The following is a 13,135-nucleotide window of genomic DNA, read 5'->3' on the forward strand; positions in this document are numbered from 1 at the left end:
CCATCCCCAGCACCCACTGGAGAAGATACACTGGGAAATCAGAGGCCTCAACCAAGACAGAGCTCCAGAGGGAGGGTGCTGCCACCCAGGACTCAGGCTGCAGGGTGACACTGGCCTCACAGTGGGAGATACAGTCTGGTTGGGGCACTGAGTCACCAACGAAAGGAGCTGTGGGAGGAGGTGAACAGACTCCGCAGCATCACAGAGAATAAACAGGACACGAATAGGGTCACCTCAGGGACCTTGCAAAAGTTTCTGGAGGATGTTGGGGTAAACTCCTTCATACAGATACTACATGTGTCATCTTTCAGATCTGCTACTCGGAAGAAGGAAGAACTGGTTGGGGATATGATAACCAATGACAACCATAAAACAGTGGAATAGTGAAGGCAAGTAACAGAACACAGGCCCTGGGCTTCAGGAAAAACTGGCTGGATCATCAAGGTCTGAGGATGGTGGTTAATGGTTTATACTCTAACCTGGAGGCTGATTACAAGTGAAGTACCACAGAGGCCTATGAGACCTATCGAACTTAGTACCTTTACCAATGCCAAGGAGGAGGAGGTGGAACACCCCCCCAACAAGTTGCGGATGAGGGAAAACTGGGGAAACGGTTGATACGCTTGAGGGTAGAGCTGCCATTCAGGGGGAACTAGACAGGCAGGAGAAATGGGCCACAGGAAACTCGTGATATTCAACAAGGACAAATACAAAGTCCAGCACTCATGATGGACTAACCCCCTGCAATGGTTCAGGTGGAGGACTGACTGGAGAACATCTCTGCAGAAAAGAATGTGGGAGTTCCAGTGGACATCAGGCGAAACATGAGCCAGCAGTGTACCCCGGTAAGCGATGAAGACTAACAGCATCAATAGGATGTATTTAGGATGTATTGGCTGTATCAACAGGAGCACAGCCAGTAGACTGAGAGAAGTGATTACTACCCTTTACTTAGCACTTGTTGGATCACGTTTGGGCCACTCTGGGGACCTGAATACGAGACAGGCTTTGATAACCTGGAGCAAGCTCAGTGGAGAGCCACCAGGATGGTCAGAGGCTGGAGAACCTGCTCTGGGAGAGGAGGCTGAGGGACACAGGCTTGTTCAGAATGAAAAGGAACCTATGAGCAGCCTCCCCAGTACCTACAGAGAGGTGACTGAGACAATGGAGCCAGGCTCTTTACAGTGGTATATGACAGGAGAATGAGAGATTACAGGCATAAAATGAAACAAGAAGTTCTGACTAGGTATAAGGAAAGGAATTCTTCACTGTGAGGATGATTTAGCACTGGAACAGGTCATTCAGAGAGGGTGTGGAATCTTTGTTCTAAGCGGTTTTCAAGACCTGGCTGGACAAATCCCTCAGCAGCCCGGTCTGAATTCAGAGTGGACTCTGCTTTGAACAGGAGGATGGACGAGAGACCGCCTAAGGTCCCTTTCAACCTGATTGAATCTATCTGCAATTAGTATTTTACTTTGGAGCAGGATTTTGCTTTTGAAATGGATCAGATTGTCCACACCTATGACACTTCAGCCTGCACTGCACAGTTCTCTCAGAGTACACAAAATAAATTCCTTTGGGATGAAATTAAACCAAAATGTGTGCATCAGCCGCTAATGAGTGGTAGTCCATTGGACCAGGCCAGAGAATGCCCAAAGCACTCCCCTTTCTCCAAAACACGTATAATGTGGATGTTAGATATTCAGTACCATTTTGTTTTACAGATGCACTTCTATTGTGCCACGCTACTTGCTAATGTAGACATTATCATCTGAAGAGTTATGTTTTTCTATTTCAGCAGATGAAAAGGAATGCTAGCATATAAACCCTGACTTTTTGGCTTTTTGATGTTGACAAACTTTTTCCAAGGATAGAAATGCGTGTTACCTGCCTGCAAGACTGAACGTATATATCCTCACTAGAGCTATGCAGAAGTCTTTTTGCCCTTCTTAACAGTTCCTGCGCATGCAAAGCAAGATCAACAAAGCAGGGTTTTGCCCAACTCAGGTTCTCCTGCACTGGAGGATTCCAAATGGGAGAGAAGAGCAATAAAGAAATGTGAAGTGCAAGTCCACATCAAAGTCAGGTGACAGTTCATTCATTTTTTAAACTTTTTGCTGTATATGATAGTTTGATAAACAGGAGTTATTTGAAAAAGCCAGACTGTGAGACTTAATTAAAAGTGTTGGTCCACCCAACTGAACATTCAACAGAGATGCTAGTATAACACCGTGCTTTGTAACACTCTGAACAAAGGCCCACATAGCATCTCCGAAAACTTCTGTAACAGGAAAACACCTGCAACTCCCAAGAAAGCCACCTCTGTACAAACAGGAACGATTTAACCCCGTTAACAGAGGGACACCTTTTCCTTTGCAGTTCTCTTCAACATACAACCTAATCACACAGACAGGATACCTCCGGTACATCTCAGTGTTTTTATTCTCTAAACAGCTAGGCACCAAGGCTGATTGTGCTTATGGAACTTACTAAGCGGGAAGGAAGACAAGAGCCTGGCCACCAGCATTTCCTGAACATAGAGCTTCGTAAGTCGTCAGGAGTGAATGATCTGCAGATTGCACACAGCGCAGGAAACCACCCTTCTCCTTATCAAGCCACACACTTCATAGAAGCATCTGGACATGAAGCACCCTAGAAGAACGCCACTTTAACAGTCACAGTTCTTTCCCTTTTGAAGGTTTACAAGATTACAAGATTTCTGAGCCCATATCAGAAAACCGTATAAACCAATGCAAAAAATATTTTTATTTTAAAAACAAACAAAAACAAACAACACATTTAAAACATCTAACATTAACCTTAACTCATATCGAAAAATAAAAGCACAGTCCTCAGAAAGTTTCAATCTAGATTAATCTTTTATGGATTGGATCATACCCCATCTGCTGCTACTTCAGGAAAAAAACTAGCTGGTCAGTTGATCATCATATCTACTATAAAGCTACCCTCCTTTACAAAACTTAGAGGTAAACCTCCTTCTTACACAGAACTTACCAATGGCCTTTGTGTAATGTCTGGCTCCAAGTAACAGCTCTGGAGCTCTGTACCAGAATGTCACCACAACTGGATCCAAGTCTGCCAATGGCTTCAAAGGCGAGTTGAACAATCTTGCAAAACCCATATCAGCTGGGGGGAGCGGGAGGGAAGAAAAGAACATTTAAAATTTTAATACAAATAAATCAGAATTTAACAGTATTGCCAAAAATCAATTATAACAAAAGCTCAAAAACATTAAAACTTACAAATCAAAGTTTCTAAGAAAGCAACAAGTTACTCATAACAATACTGGGCCAAATTATCTAAGGCTAAATTCCATTTACTTCATTTATAAGACTATGAAGGATGACGTTTGACTTTTGAGTGTTTTCATCATGGTATTGTAAAACTTTACAAAACACAGATGCCTGTTTATTTAAATAGAACTGTAACAGAAACCTGGTTAACTAAAGCAAATAGTAGTAGGTCTCTAATGTATATTTTTTATTTTTATATGTTTACAAAACTGTGATCCCTTGTGACTGCTATATATTTACCCTAAGTGCAAAACCAAAATGACTGCAGTGTAGTTAGTTTGTTTTGCACTATTTTTCAAAATGTGCCTCCTACTTGATTTGGAAGAACAAACTCCAGAATCAGGAAAAAGTTTTTAACTGGGAATTAATGAAATCAGTGAGTTTACACTGTTACAAAGGTGTATTTTAAATCTAAGCATTCATTTTATATAATTCAAAAATCCTCTCTAGAAACAACCTTGTAAGTAACATTACTTACAAGTTAAGTTAACATTCACTGGTGAGGCCGCACCTTGAGTACTGTGTTCAGTTTTGGGCCCCTCACTACAAGAAGGACGTTGAGGTGCTGGAGCGTGTCCAGAGAAGGGCAACGAGGCTGGTGAAGGGTCTGGAGAACAAATATTATTATGAGTGGCTGAGGGAGCTGGGGTTGTTTAGCCTGGAGAAAAGGAGGCTGAGGGGAGACCTCATCGCTCTCTACAACTACCTGAAAGGAGGCTGTAGCGAGGTGGGTGTCGGTCTCTTCTCCCAAGTAACTAGCGATAGGACGAGAGGAAATGGCCTGAAGTTGCGCCAGGGGAGGTTTAGATTGGACATGAGGAAAGATTTCTTTGCTGAAAGAGTGGTTAAATATTGGAAGAGGCTGCCCAGGGAAGTGGCTGAGTCACCATCCCTGGAGGTATTTAAAAGACGTGTAGATGCGGCGCTTAGGGACATGGTTTAGTGGGCATGGTGGTGTTGGGTTGACGGTTGGACTCGATGACCTTCGAGGTCTTTTCCAACCTTAATGATTCTATGATTAAGAAATGCTAGAAGGGAAAGTACAAAATTTAGGTGTATATTCAAAATGACACATTTTAATCCAAGTCTGAAACTTAACTTTTACACAACTTCACCTAAATCTTTCTGCTTTCAGAGTTATGAAATGCCAAGTATAATTTTCTTGCAGATACCCATACTAATACAAGCCTATGAATCATAGAATCATTAAGGTTAGAAAAGACCTCCAAGATCATCGAGTCCAACCATCAACCCAACACCACCATGCCCACTAAACCATGTCCCTAAGCGCCACATCTACACGTCTTTTAAATACTTCCAGGGATGGGGACTCAACCACTTCCCTAGGCAGCCTCTTCCAATGTTTAACCACTCTTTCAGCAAAGAAATCTTTCCTCACATCCAATCTAAACCTCCCCCGGCGCACCTTCAGGCCATTTCCTCTCGTCCTATCGCCAGTTACTTGGGAGAAGAGACCGACACCCACCTCACTACAACCTCCTTTCAGGTAGCTGTAGAGAGCAATGAGGTCTCCCCTCAGCCTCCTTTTCTCCAGGCTAAACAACCCCAGCTCCCTCAGCCACTCATCATAATATTTGTTCTCCAGACCCCTCACCAGCCTCGTTGCCCTTCTCTGGACACGCTCCAGCACCTCAACGTCCTTCTTGTAGTGAGGGGCCCAAAACTCAACACAGTATTTGAGGTGCGGCCTCACCAGTGCCGAGTACAGGGGCACGATCACTTCCCTGCTCCTGCTGGCCACACTATTTCTGATACAGGCCAGGATGCCGTTGGCCTTCTTGGCTGCCTGGGCACACTGCCGGCTCCTGTTCAGCCGGCTGTCAACCAGCACCCCCAGGTCCTTTTCCGACAGGCAGCTTCCCAGCCACTCTTCCCCAAGCCTGTAGCGCTGCATGGGGTTGTTGTGGCCAAAGTGCAGGACCCAGCACTTGGCCTTGTTGAATCTCATACAGTTGGCCTCGGCCCATCGATCCAGCCTGTCCAGGTCCCTCTGCAGAGCCTTCCTACCCTCGAGCAGATCAACACTCCCACCCAACTTGGTGTCATCTGCAAACTTACTGAGGGTGCACTCGATCCCCTCATCCAGATCATTGATAAAGATATTGAACAGAACTGGCCCCAAAACTGAGTCCTGGGGAACACCGCTCGTGACTGGCAAATCAAAAATGAATCAAAAATGGTTAGCTGAACATTTTCAAATAAAACGAAAGTCAATGAATAGAAAAGAGGTTCCAGTATATTACTACTTTCTTGATGATTGCCACATGCTTTATTAAAAAAAGTTTATAACCACATGACAGGCTTATGATCTGCATAGGTAATTAGATTTTGGATAAAGACCATCACAGTTACACATTTTCCACCTTGACACTGAATAGCCTTTTGCATAGCAAACCTTTCGACCTCTTCAAATATGTGCATTGATGTTATTTATGTAAAAATAATTAAGAACAAATACAATTTATAAGCAACAATGTTATACTAACTAATCATAGTAGAAGTCAAAAGAACACTGGCCATAGCCATTGTTTTATGTGCTTATTACTTTGTCCCTTACAGATGCTTTTATCTCACCAGATGTCCTTGGCAGGCTTTATAAATGTGTAATAATATGTTTGGAATCTCTTAAGCTTGTAAACTCAGTGAATGAGATTTAAAATGAGGGCCTGTGTGAACCTCATGAAGTTCAACAAGGCCAAGTGCAAGGTCCTGCACCTGGGTCGGGGCAACCCACGGTATCAATCCAGGCTGGGGGATGAAGGGATTGAGAGCAGCCCTGCCAACAAGGACTTGGGGGTACTGGTGGGTGAAAAGCTGGACAGGAGTCGACAATGTGCGCTCGCAGCCCAGAAGACCAATCGTATCCTGGGCTGCATCCAAAGAAGCGTGGCCAGGTGATTCTGCCCCTCTACTCTGCTCTGGTGAGACCCCACCTGGAGTACTGCGTCCAGCTCTGGAGCCCTCAGCATGAGAAAGACATGGACCTGTTGGAGCAGGACCAGAAGAGGGCCACAAAAATGATCAGGGGGATGGAACACCTCTCCTATGCAGAAAGGCTGAGAGAGTTGGGGTTGTTCAGCCTGGAGAGGAGAAGGCTCCAGGGAGACCTTATTGCAGCCTATCAGTACTTAAAGGGGGCTTATAAAAAAGATGGCGGCAAACTTTTTAGCAGGGCTTGTTGCGACAGGACAAGGGGGAATGGCTTTAAACTAAAGGGGGGTAGATTTCCACTAGATATAAGGAAGAAATTTTTTACGCTGAGGGTGGTGAAGCACTGGCACAGGTGGCGAAGCACTGGCACAGGTGGCCCAGAGAGGTGGATGCCCCGTCCCTGGAAACATTCAAGGTCAGGTTGGACGGGGCTCTGAGCAACCTGATCTAGTTGAAGATGTCCCTGCCCACGGCAGGGGGGTTGGACTAGATGACTTTTAAAGGTCCCTTCCAACCCAAACTATTTTATGATTCTATGAAAATTGAACTAGATGTTGTGCATACATACACTCAAAGAATAATGAAGATTTGTTTCTATCTTACAGTGAAGATGCAATTTAAGTAGTTCCTTTGCTGTGCAATGAAATTTTCTCAAAATGTTTACCTATTTTGACTCTTCCTCTTTCGGGACCTTCACCCATTACCAGAATGTTTGCTGGTTTCTGGAAAACAAAAAGCAGAATATTTAGTTGACCAGCCTTTGATGATTATCTTCAAGGATAATAAAAATACCTACAATCATTCTATAATGAAAACATTTCTATAAATATGCTTACAAGTCTAAAATTACCATACCTTTATGTTTTGCTGACATTTAGTTTTTATCCCTAGTTACCAATTTCACAATTAGAAAAACAGTAAAGCACTTTGACATTTCACACTAAGAAATGCAATCTTTAATTAAATTTGCATTTCCATTTTTACCAGAATGATCACATTCATTGGCGAGATTTTCTTCTACAGGAAAATTTTATACCAGGCTAACATTTATGCTACGCATCAATAATCTGGCAAGAACTACTTTTGCTAGTACAACTTACTGAAAACGATGCCAAATCTTGGTATGCAAATGCATAGATGAGAGTTGCTTTTGTTCTCATCATATATAACTACATTTGTAGAGCTGTTCTTGTTTTTAGTGTATGAATGATAAAAATCACACTGGCAAAAGCATTTTTTTCCACAGAGTAAGTTGATTTCATGCTATGAGAATTCACTCAAAACGGGAGTATACACAGACATCCACAAGCTTTTGACAGTGTAGACAGCAGCTTTACAAGTAGAACAAAAACTTTATAGGCATTTTATGCCATCTGCAGCTGTTGTAACCAGCCGCTTGTGAACACCATATAAAATCTGCACATGATATCATGGCAATTGTTCTGCAATTAGGATCTAGGTTCCCTCAGACATCAATAGTCATTGCTTGGAAGCCTTTCCCTATTGTGTTAACAGCTGTAAAGAAGTAAACAAGATGGAAAACATTAAGTGATTTGAATGAAGAGATGCATAACAAAGTTTCAAAGCAGAATTTTTGGAAGGTTTATCCGAACATTAATTATATTTAAAATCACTAATGCCTGAAGAGGTCTGCTCAAGCAGGATTTGTTCAAGAATCTGAAAGAGATGTCCAGAAAGCCAACATCAGAATCTCACTTAATTTCTCAGTTCCTAACACTTGCTACTATTCACCTGAAATGAGACACTCAAACTAGGGTTACTAATTTGGCTCAAAATTGCAAATCCTTAGCTTTTTTGAAAAACCAAACTGAAAAAAAAAAAAAAAAGCACTATTTCACCTGTTCTTTCTCCTTCCCCCCAGGAAGCTGTTCTCCCTTCCCACCTCACCCCCAGTGCTAGACATTGCTTCTTCCCTGGCTCCAGCCACAGCCTCTCTTTCCAACCCATCTCCAGATGCCATTGCCTCTTTTACTCCTCCTTTTTTAATCTCGGGATAATTCTCAACACCATCCCTGACTTCTCATTCCCCAACGTATTTTTGGAACCCTTCAAGAGGGAATATGCACTCCCTTCTTGGAGAATGCAATAGCTATTTTAATTGATCTTGAGTAAACGCTCACCAGCAAATCTAGAAAAGATAAAGATTAGCTAATATTTAATGATAATGAAATCAACACTTCAAGGCAACTGGTCAAACTCTGGTTTTACGTTTATGTATTATCCTGAATTGAATATTCTGGAGAACAGAACAATCCCACTCTGCATATTCAGAAACCAGGCAGCAAGGGAAGCATGCAAGTTCACACTACACTTTACCTCTGTTAGAAATCACATCGCTAAAATTGTCTCAACCGAGACAGCAAAATTCCAGCTTCCTTGTCGGAATTCCTCCCTAAAATCCTGCCTAGCAACCTTGCTTGAGAGTTGAGTATGAATCAAAAACACTTCAACAGACCTTTACATTCAGGACTGTATTTTATGCACTATAAAATGCATTTATTTGTCCCATGAACAGAGCTGATAAAAATGTAGTTACTGCACTGATTTCTAGGTTAGGTTCTTTTTTTCTATAGAAAAATTATGATGTGAGAGATAAACTGTGTAACACCAGGAGATGTACTAAGATAAAATTTAAAATCTAAGCAGATACAACAGCATTATTAAAACATCTCGTATTCGTATTTTACCTGTAATATTACAAGACTCTTCAAGCAGCAATTACTTCATAGAAAAAAGTACTATTTTATCTGCTGACATAAACCACAATATTCACAGAATAGTTCAGGTTGGAAAGGACCTCTGGAGATCATCAAGTCCAACTCCCCTGCTCAAAGCAGAGTCAACTACAGCAGATTGCTCAGGCCTGAGTCCAGTTGGGTTTTAAGTATCTCCAGGGATGGAGACTCCATGGCCTCTCTGTGAAACCTCTTCCAGCGTTTGACCACCCTCACAGTAGAAAAAGGCTTCTTCGTACAGGGGAGAGAGAGAGAGGGAAAACAGAGAAGGAATAAAGTGTGAAACAGTTGAAAACTTAGTGTTATTTCCAAAAGAGCAAGTGCTCCTCCTGAGGCACCACCACCAACATGGAGACGACAGGCATTTCATGGATGGCATCCTGATGCCTGCAGGATCCCCGCTGATCTGCAGACTGCTGCCTCAGTAACAGCTTGCATTGCGGCAGCTTCCTGCCAGGTGAGAAGTCTTCATTCAGACCTGTTCCTTAAGTCAGAAGGAGAACACACCTGAACTTGCTTCTTATTTCCCACATGAGCAAGTTACTGCTTGGTTATCAGCTACGCAAAAGATAAGAACTTTCTGAGTTCCTCTTGCTAATCAGAGCTGTTCTGGTTAGGAAAGCATTTTCAACTGTATGTACACTGAACCAGTCAAACAGTAACACTAACCCGATAGGACCCATCTTTCTGAGATGGGGCAAATGATATCCAGCTCCTGTGTCCATGAATTTTTATTTAATAAAAATAAACAGCTTCAGAGGAGCTTAAAACATAGGTCATGTGTTTTGTGGTTGTTTTATATAATAATGGCTTAAACGCTATAAAGTAAAACTCCTCACCTCCCCAGTCTTCACGATACACAAGTCACGCTGAGAGCAACCCAACCCTCATGGAGCAGGGGTGCTTCCTCAGGGCCTTGGCTAAACAAGCAGCACCAGGGCAGAGCAGCAGAACTTCAGGTGCTCAGGTATGGAGGAAAGACTGGGTTATTTCAGAGGGATTAATTTGGCATCAGAGATCCTCAGGAAAGTAGGAAAGGAACGTTTCCATCATGAGGTAAGTGAGAGGACTGCTAAAGGGAATGCAAAAAGCTTCTGCTTTTTGGAGAAGGGAGAATGTGTTAGTCTAATCTCTGGATATGTAGGATTTTAAGTATCAAAACATTTTACTCTGAGATAGTAACTTAATAGTCTACTATACAATTACAGTCTAGTACCATATAGTTACTGGACAGCTGCAAAAATCAGATTAAAAAGTGGGAATCCGAGAAATTAAAAAGCCCCATACCTCATATATGTTCAGGCTACATGCAGGTTATAAGCACCAGTCTAGTTCCTGAAATAAATCTTACTGCTGTCCACATGATGAAGAAAACGGGGTTTTAGGTGGAAGAAAACATGAAGGCCCAAGCAGCCAAAACCTGACACATACTTAATCACGTCTCTGTCAGAGAGGATGGAATTTTATTCAAGAAAGTCTGAGAAGCCCTGCTTAAAATTATTAACTAACTCCTTAGCAAAGGGTGAGGTAACTCAGCAACGACTACACTTCTGAGCCAGTTACATCCCAATTAATACCCTCTCTATTTTCCTCAAACTCTCCCCTTGCTGAGAACACAAAACACCAGCTGGGAAGCAAGGCGATGCTGCTGTGTCTCCACCTATCTAGTTGCTATAGAAACAACAGAAACAGTAAGAGTTAGGAGTCTCACATTTAAGATTAGCTGTAAAAATGAACAGAGAAATCCCTGCTGAGAAATGCAGTTGAGTTTTGACTGTCTAAAGAATATTTGCAGAAGAGCAAGGTCAACAGCAACAAACAATTGGAGCAAAAACCTGAAGTATCTGCAAAAAGGGATGTAGATGGCAATAATTTAATGGGCTCTTACACAAGTAGTAAGCATGGATAATGTATTTAGTTTTCTACATCAGTGGGAGAATGGGAATAAAGCAATTAACAGATCCTGGTGGGAGAGAAATTAAAATGTTGAGCTAACAAGTATGTTTTCATAAATAATAGAAGTATCATGAATGGGACTCATAAGGACATCCATGTTATCTTAATCAATATGCTTCCTATTTAAATATTTAGACAGTAGATTAGAATAAAGGTTGAAGGAAAAGAAACCATCTATGGTTTTGAAAGACCATAATGGGTCAAAACAGGAACAACAGCCTAACAATAGATGGCAATACTTTAGTTTTAATGGTTATTGTTGTTATCTCCTCAAGTACAGCGGTGACACAATTCTTAAGAGATTTGGTGCAGAATTACATTCCTGTGAGAAAACGTCCATAGGGACATACCACTTTCCATACACCATTCTTTATTGTTTATATGCAAACAAATGTGTTTCCCTTTTGGAATGTATCACTGGACAAAGAATAATCTGAAATTAAGAGGCTTCTATTGTAAAAGATATTGCAAGTCTCTTAGACAAAAGCTCTGCCCATAATTAAAGAAGCTGGCTTGTGATGAGGTCTTTTCAAGTCTCTATTTAAAAAAGCAATTGTAAACAGCACAGTGTTGATATATAGATGTGCTTCCAATTCACAAGCCAAAAAAAAAGAGTAGCAGTGATTTCATCTTCGCTTTTAGCACACTGCTCTACGAATGGCAAAGGTCCTAAATGAGATGACAGCGTTCAACTGCGTGGGCACTGCTCAAAACACCACTGAGCCTTTAAGACCCAGATTAAGAGGGAGCTGCAGGTTGTTCACAGAAGTTTGCAGACAAAGCTTTTGCTCTTCTCATCCATAAGAAAATATAGGTGCTTTCCTGCCTTAAGTCAATGCTATTCAAACCCAGACATTGCTTTCAGATCAATATACTGGCATACTGGTACTAACAGTTTTGATAACAATTGATCTAATTAATGCAGGATTTAAAAAAGAAATGGTTCTAAAAATATTTTATTATGCACTGCAAACCTCCAAATCATTTTCACTTCCTTTCACATTAATTCCATATATTGAAAGCCATATAGAAAATTTGTTATCATCACTTCCCTCTCCTTTTTTAGAAAACGGTCTGGTCAACATTTTTCTGACGCTGAAGCACTAGACAAAAGTAATACCATATAGAGTAAAATATCTTCACATCTGCTTCTCTTTACAAGCCTTACATACTGTGAACTCATATTAGAGTCAGTGCTCTGATTACACAGCATCATTTTCAACTTGGGATTTTTCAGCTGTTATCCTTAATTAAAAAAAAAAACCAAACCTATTTCATTACATTTTTTGCCTAGATTTGTAGATCCATACAATTTTCTTCTACTGTTTCTCTACTTTGTTGAAATGATTGACCTTGCAAAGCAGTATCATTAACAAATCTCATCAATATATTTATCATTTAGTTCAAATCAATAATGTTTCTACAGATATTATCAAATTGACCAAGGCCAAAAATAAAGCTGATTACTACAGCACATGATCTAAAAAGGCAGTAAAATCACAAGGAATGCAAAATGCTTTGAAATAGTAAATCAGTCAAACGAAATAAAAACTTGTTTAAATCTAGAAAGGAGGAAAAAAAAGCACAGGCAGACACATTAAGTAAATATATGGCAACACAGGAAGCAGAGTACCGCAGAAGACTTTTACAGCTAAATAAAAAAAACAAAAATCAGCCCAAAAGGTTTTGCAATAAAAAAATCAAAATACAAACAAATGCAGACACGTAAAATTTTACAGCTAAGTGTCACCAGATTGTTATCTTTAAATTCAAAAATGTACTTGATTATCATCAGAGGAATATCAGTGACAGCAAAAACATTTTCAAATGTATTCATAGCATGTAGGAAACTAAATTTAATGCATATAAACATATTTATTAATATGATAATAATACATGCTTGGTAACAATTATTTTTATCTCCACTCTTGCTTCTTATAAAAATAATTTAAAAATGAAACTTATACAGAACTGATAAAGATATGGAAGTGTGTGCCACTGTGTCCTGGTTTCGGCAGGGATAGAGTTAATTTTCTTCCTAGTAGCTGGTGCAGTGCTGTGTTTTGGGTTTAGGATGAGAATAATGTTGATAACACACCCATGTTTTAGTTGTTGCTGAGCAGTGCTTACACTAGTCAAGGACTTTTCAGCTTCCCA

At 40.9% G+C, this 13,135-nt stretch overlaps 1 protein-coding gene across 1 annotated transcript in view; it reads right to left on the reverse strand.

Annotated features, from left to right (window-relative positions):
- CDK19 (cyclin-dependent kinase 19) overlaps nucleotides 1-13,135 on the reverse strand; it is a 122,385-nt gene that overhangs the window by 33,109 nt on the left and 76,141 nt on the right. The window contains exons 5-6 of the mRNA XM_009326433.1: nucleotides 6,931-6,988; nucleotides 3,016-3,147 (exon numbers count right to left, since the gene is read on the reverse strand). Coding sequence (XP_009324708.1) covers nucleotides 3,016-3,147; nucleotides 6,931-6,988 — 190 coding nt within the window. The remainder of the gene's footprint in view (nucleotides 1-3,015; nucleotides 3,148-6,930; nucleotides 6,989-13,135) is intronic.

This window comes from Pygoscelis adeliae, unplaced genomic scaffold, assembly GCF_000699105.1.
Source record: "Pygoscelis adeliae isolate BGI_AS28 unplaced genomic scaffold, ASM69910v1 Scaffold206, whole genome shotgun sequence".
NCBI lineage: Eukaryota > Metazoa > Chordata > Aves > Sphenisciformes > Spheniscidae > Pygoscelis > Pygoscelis adeliae.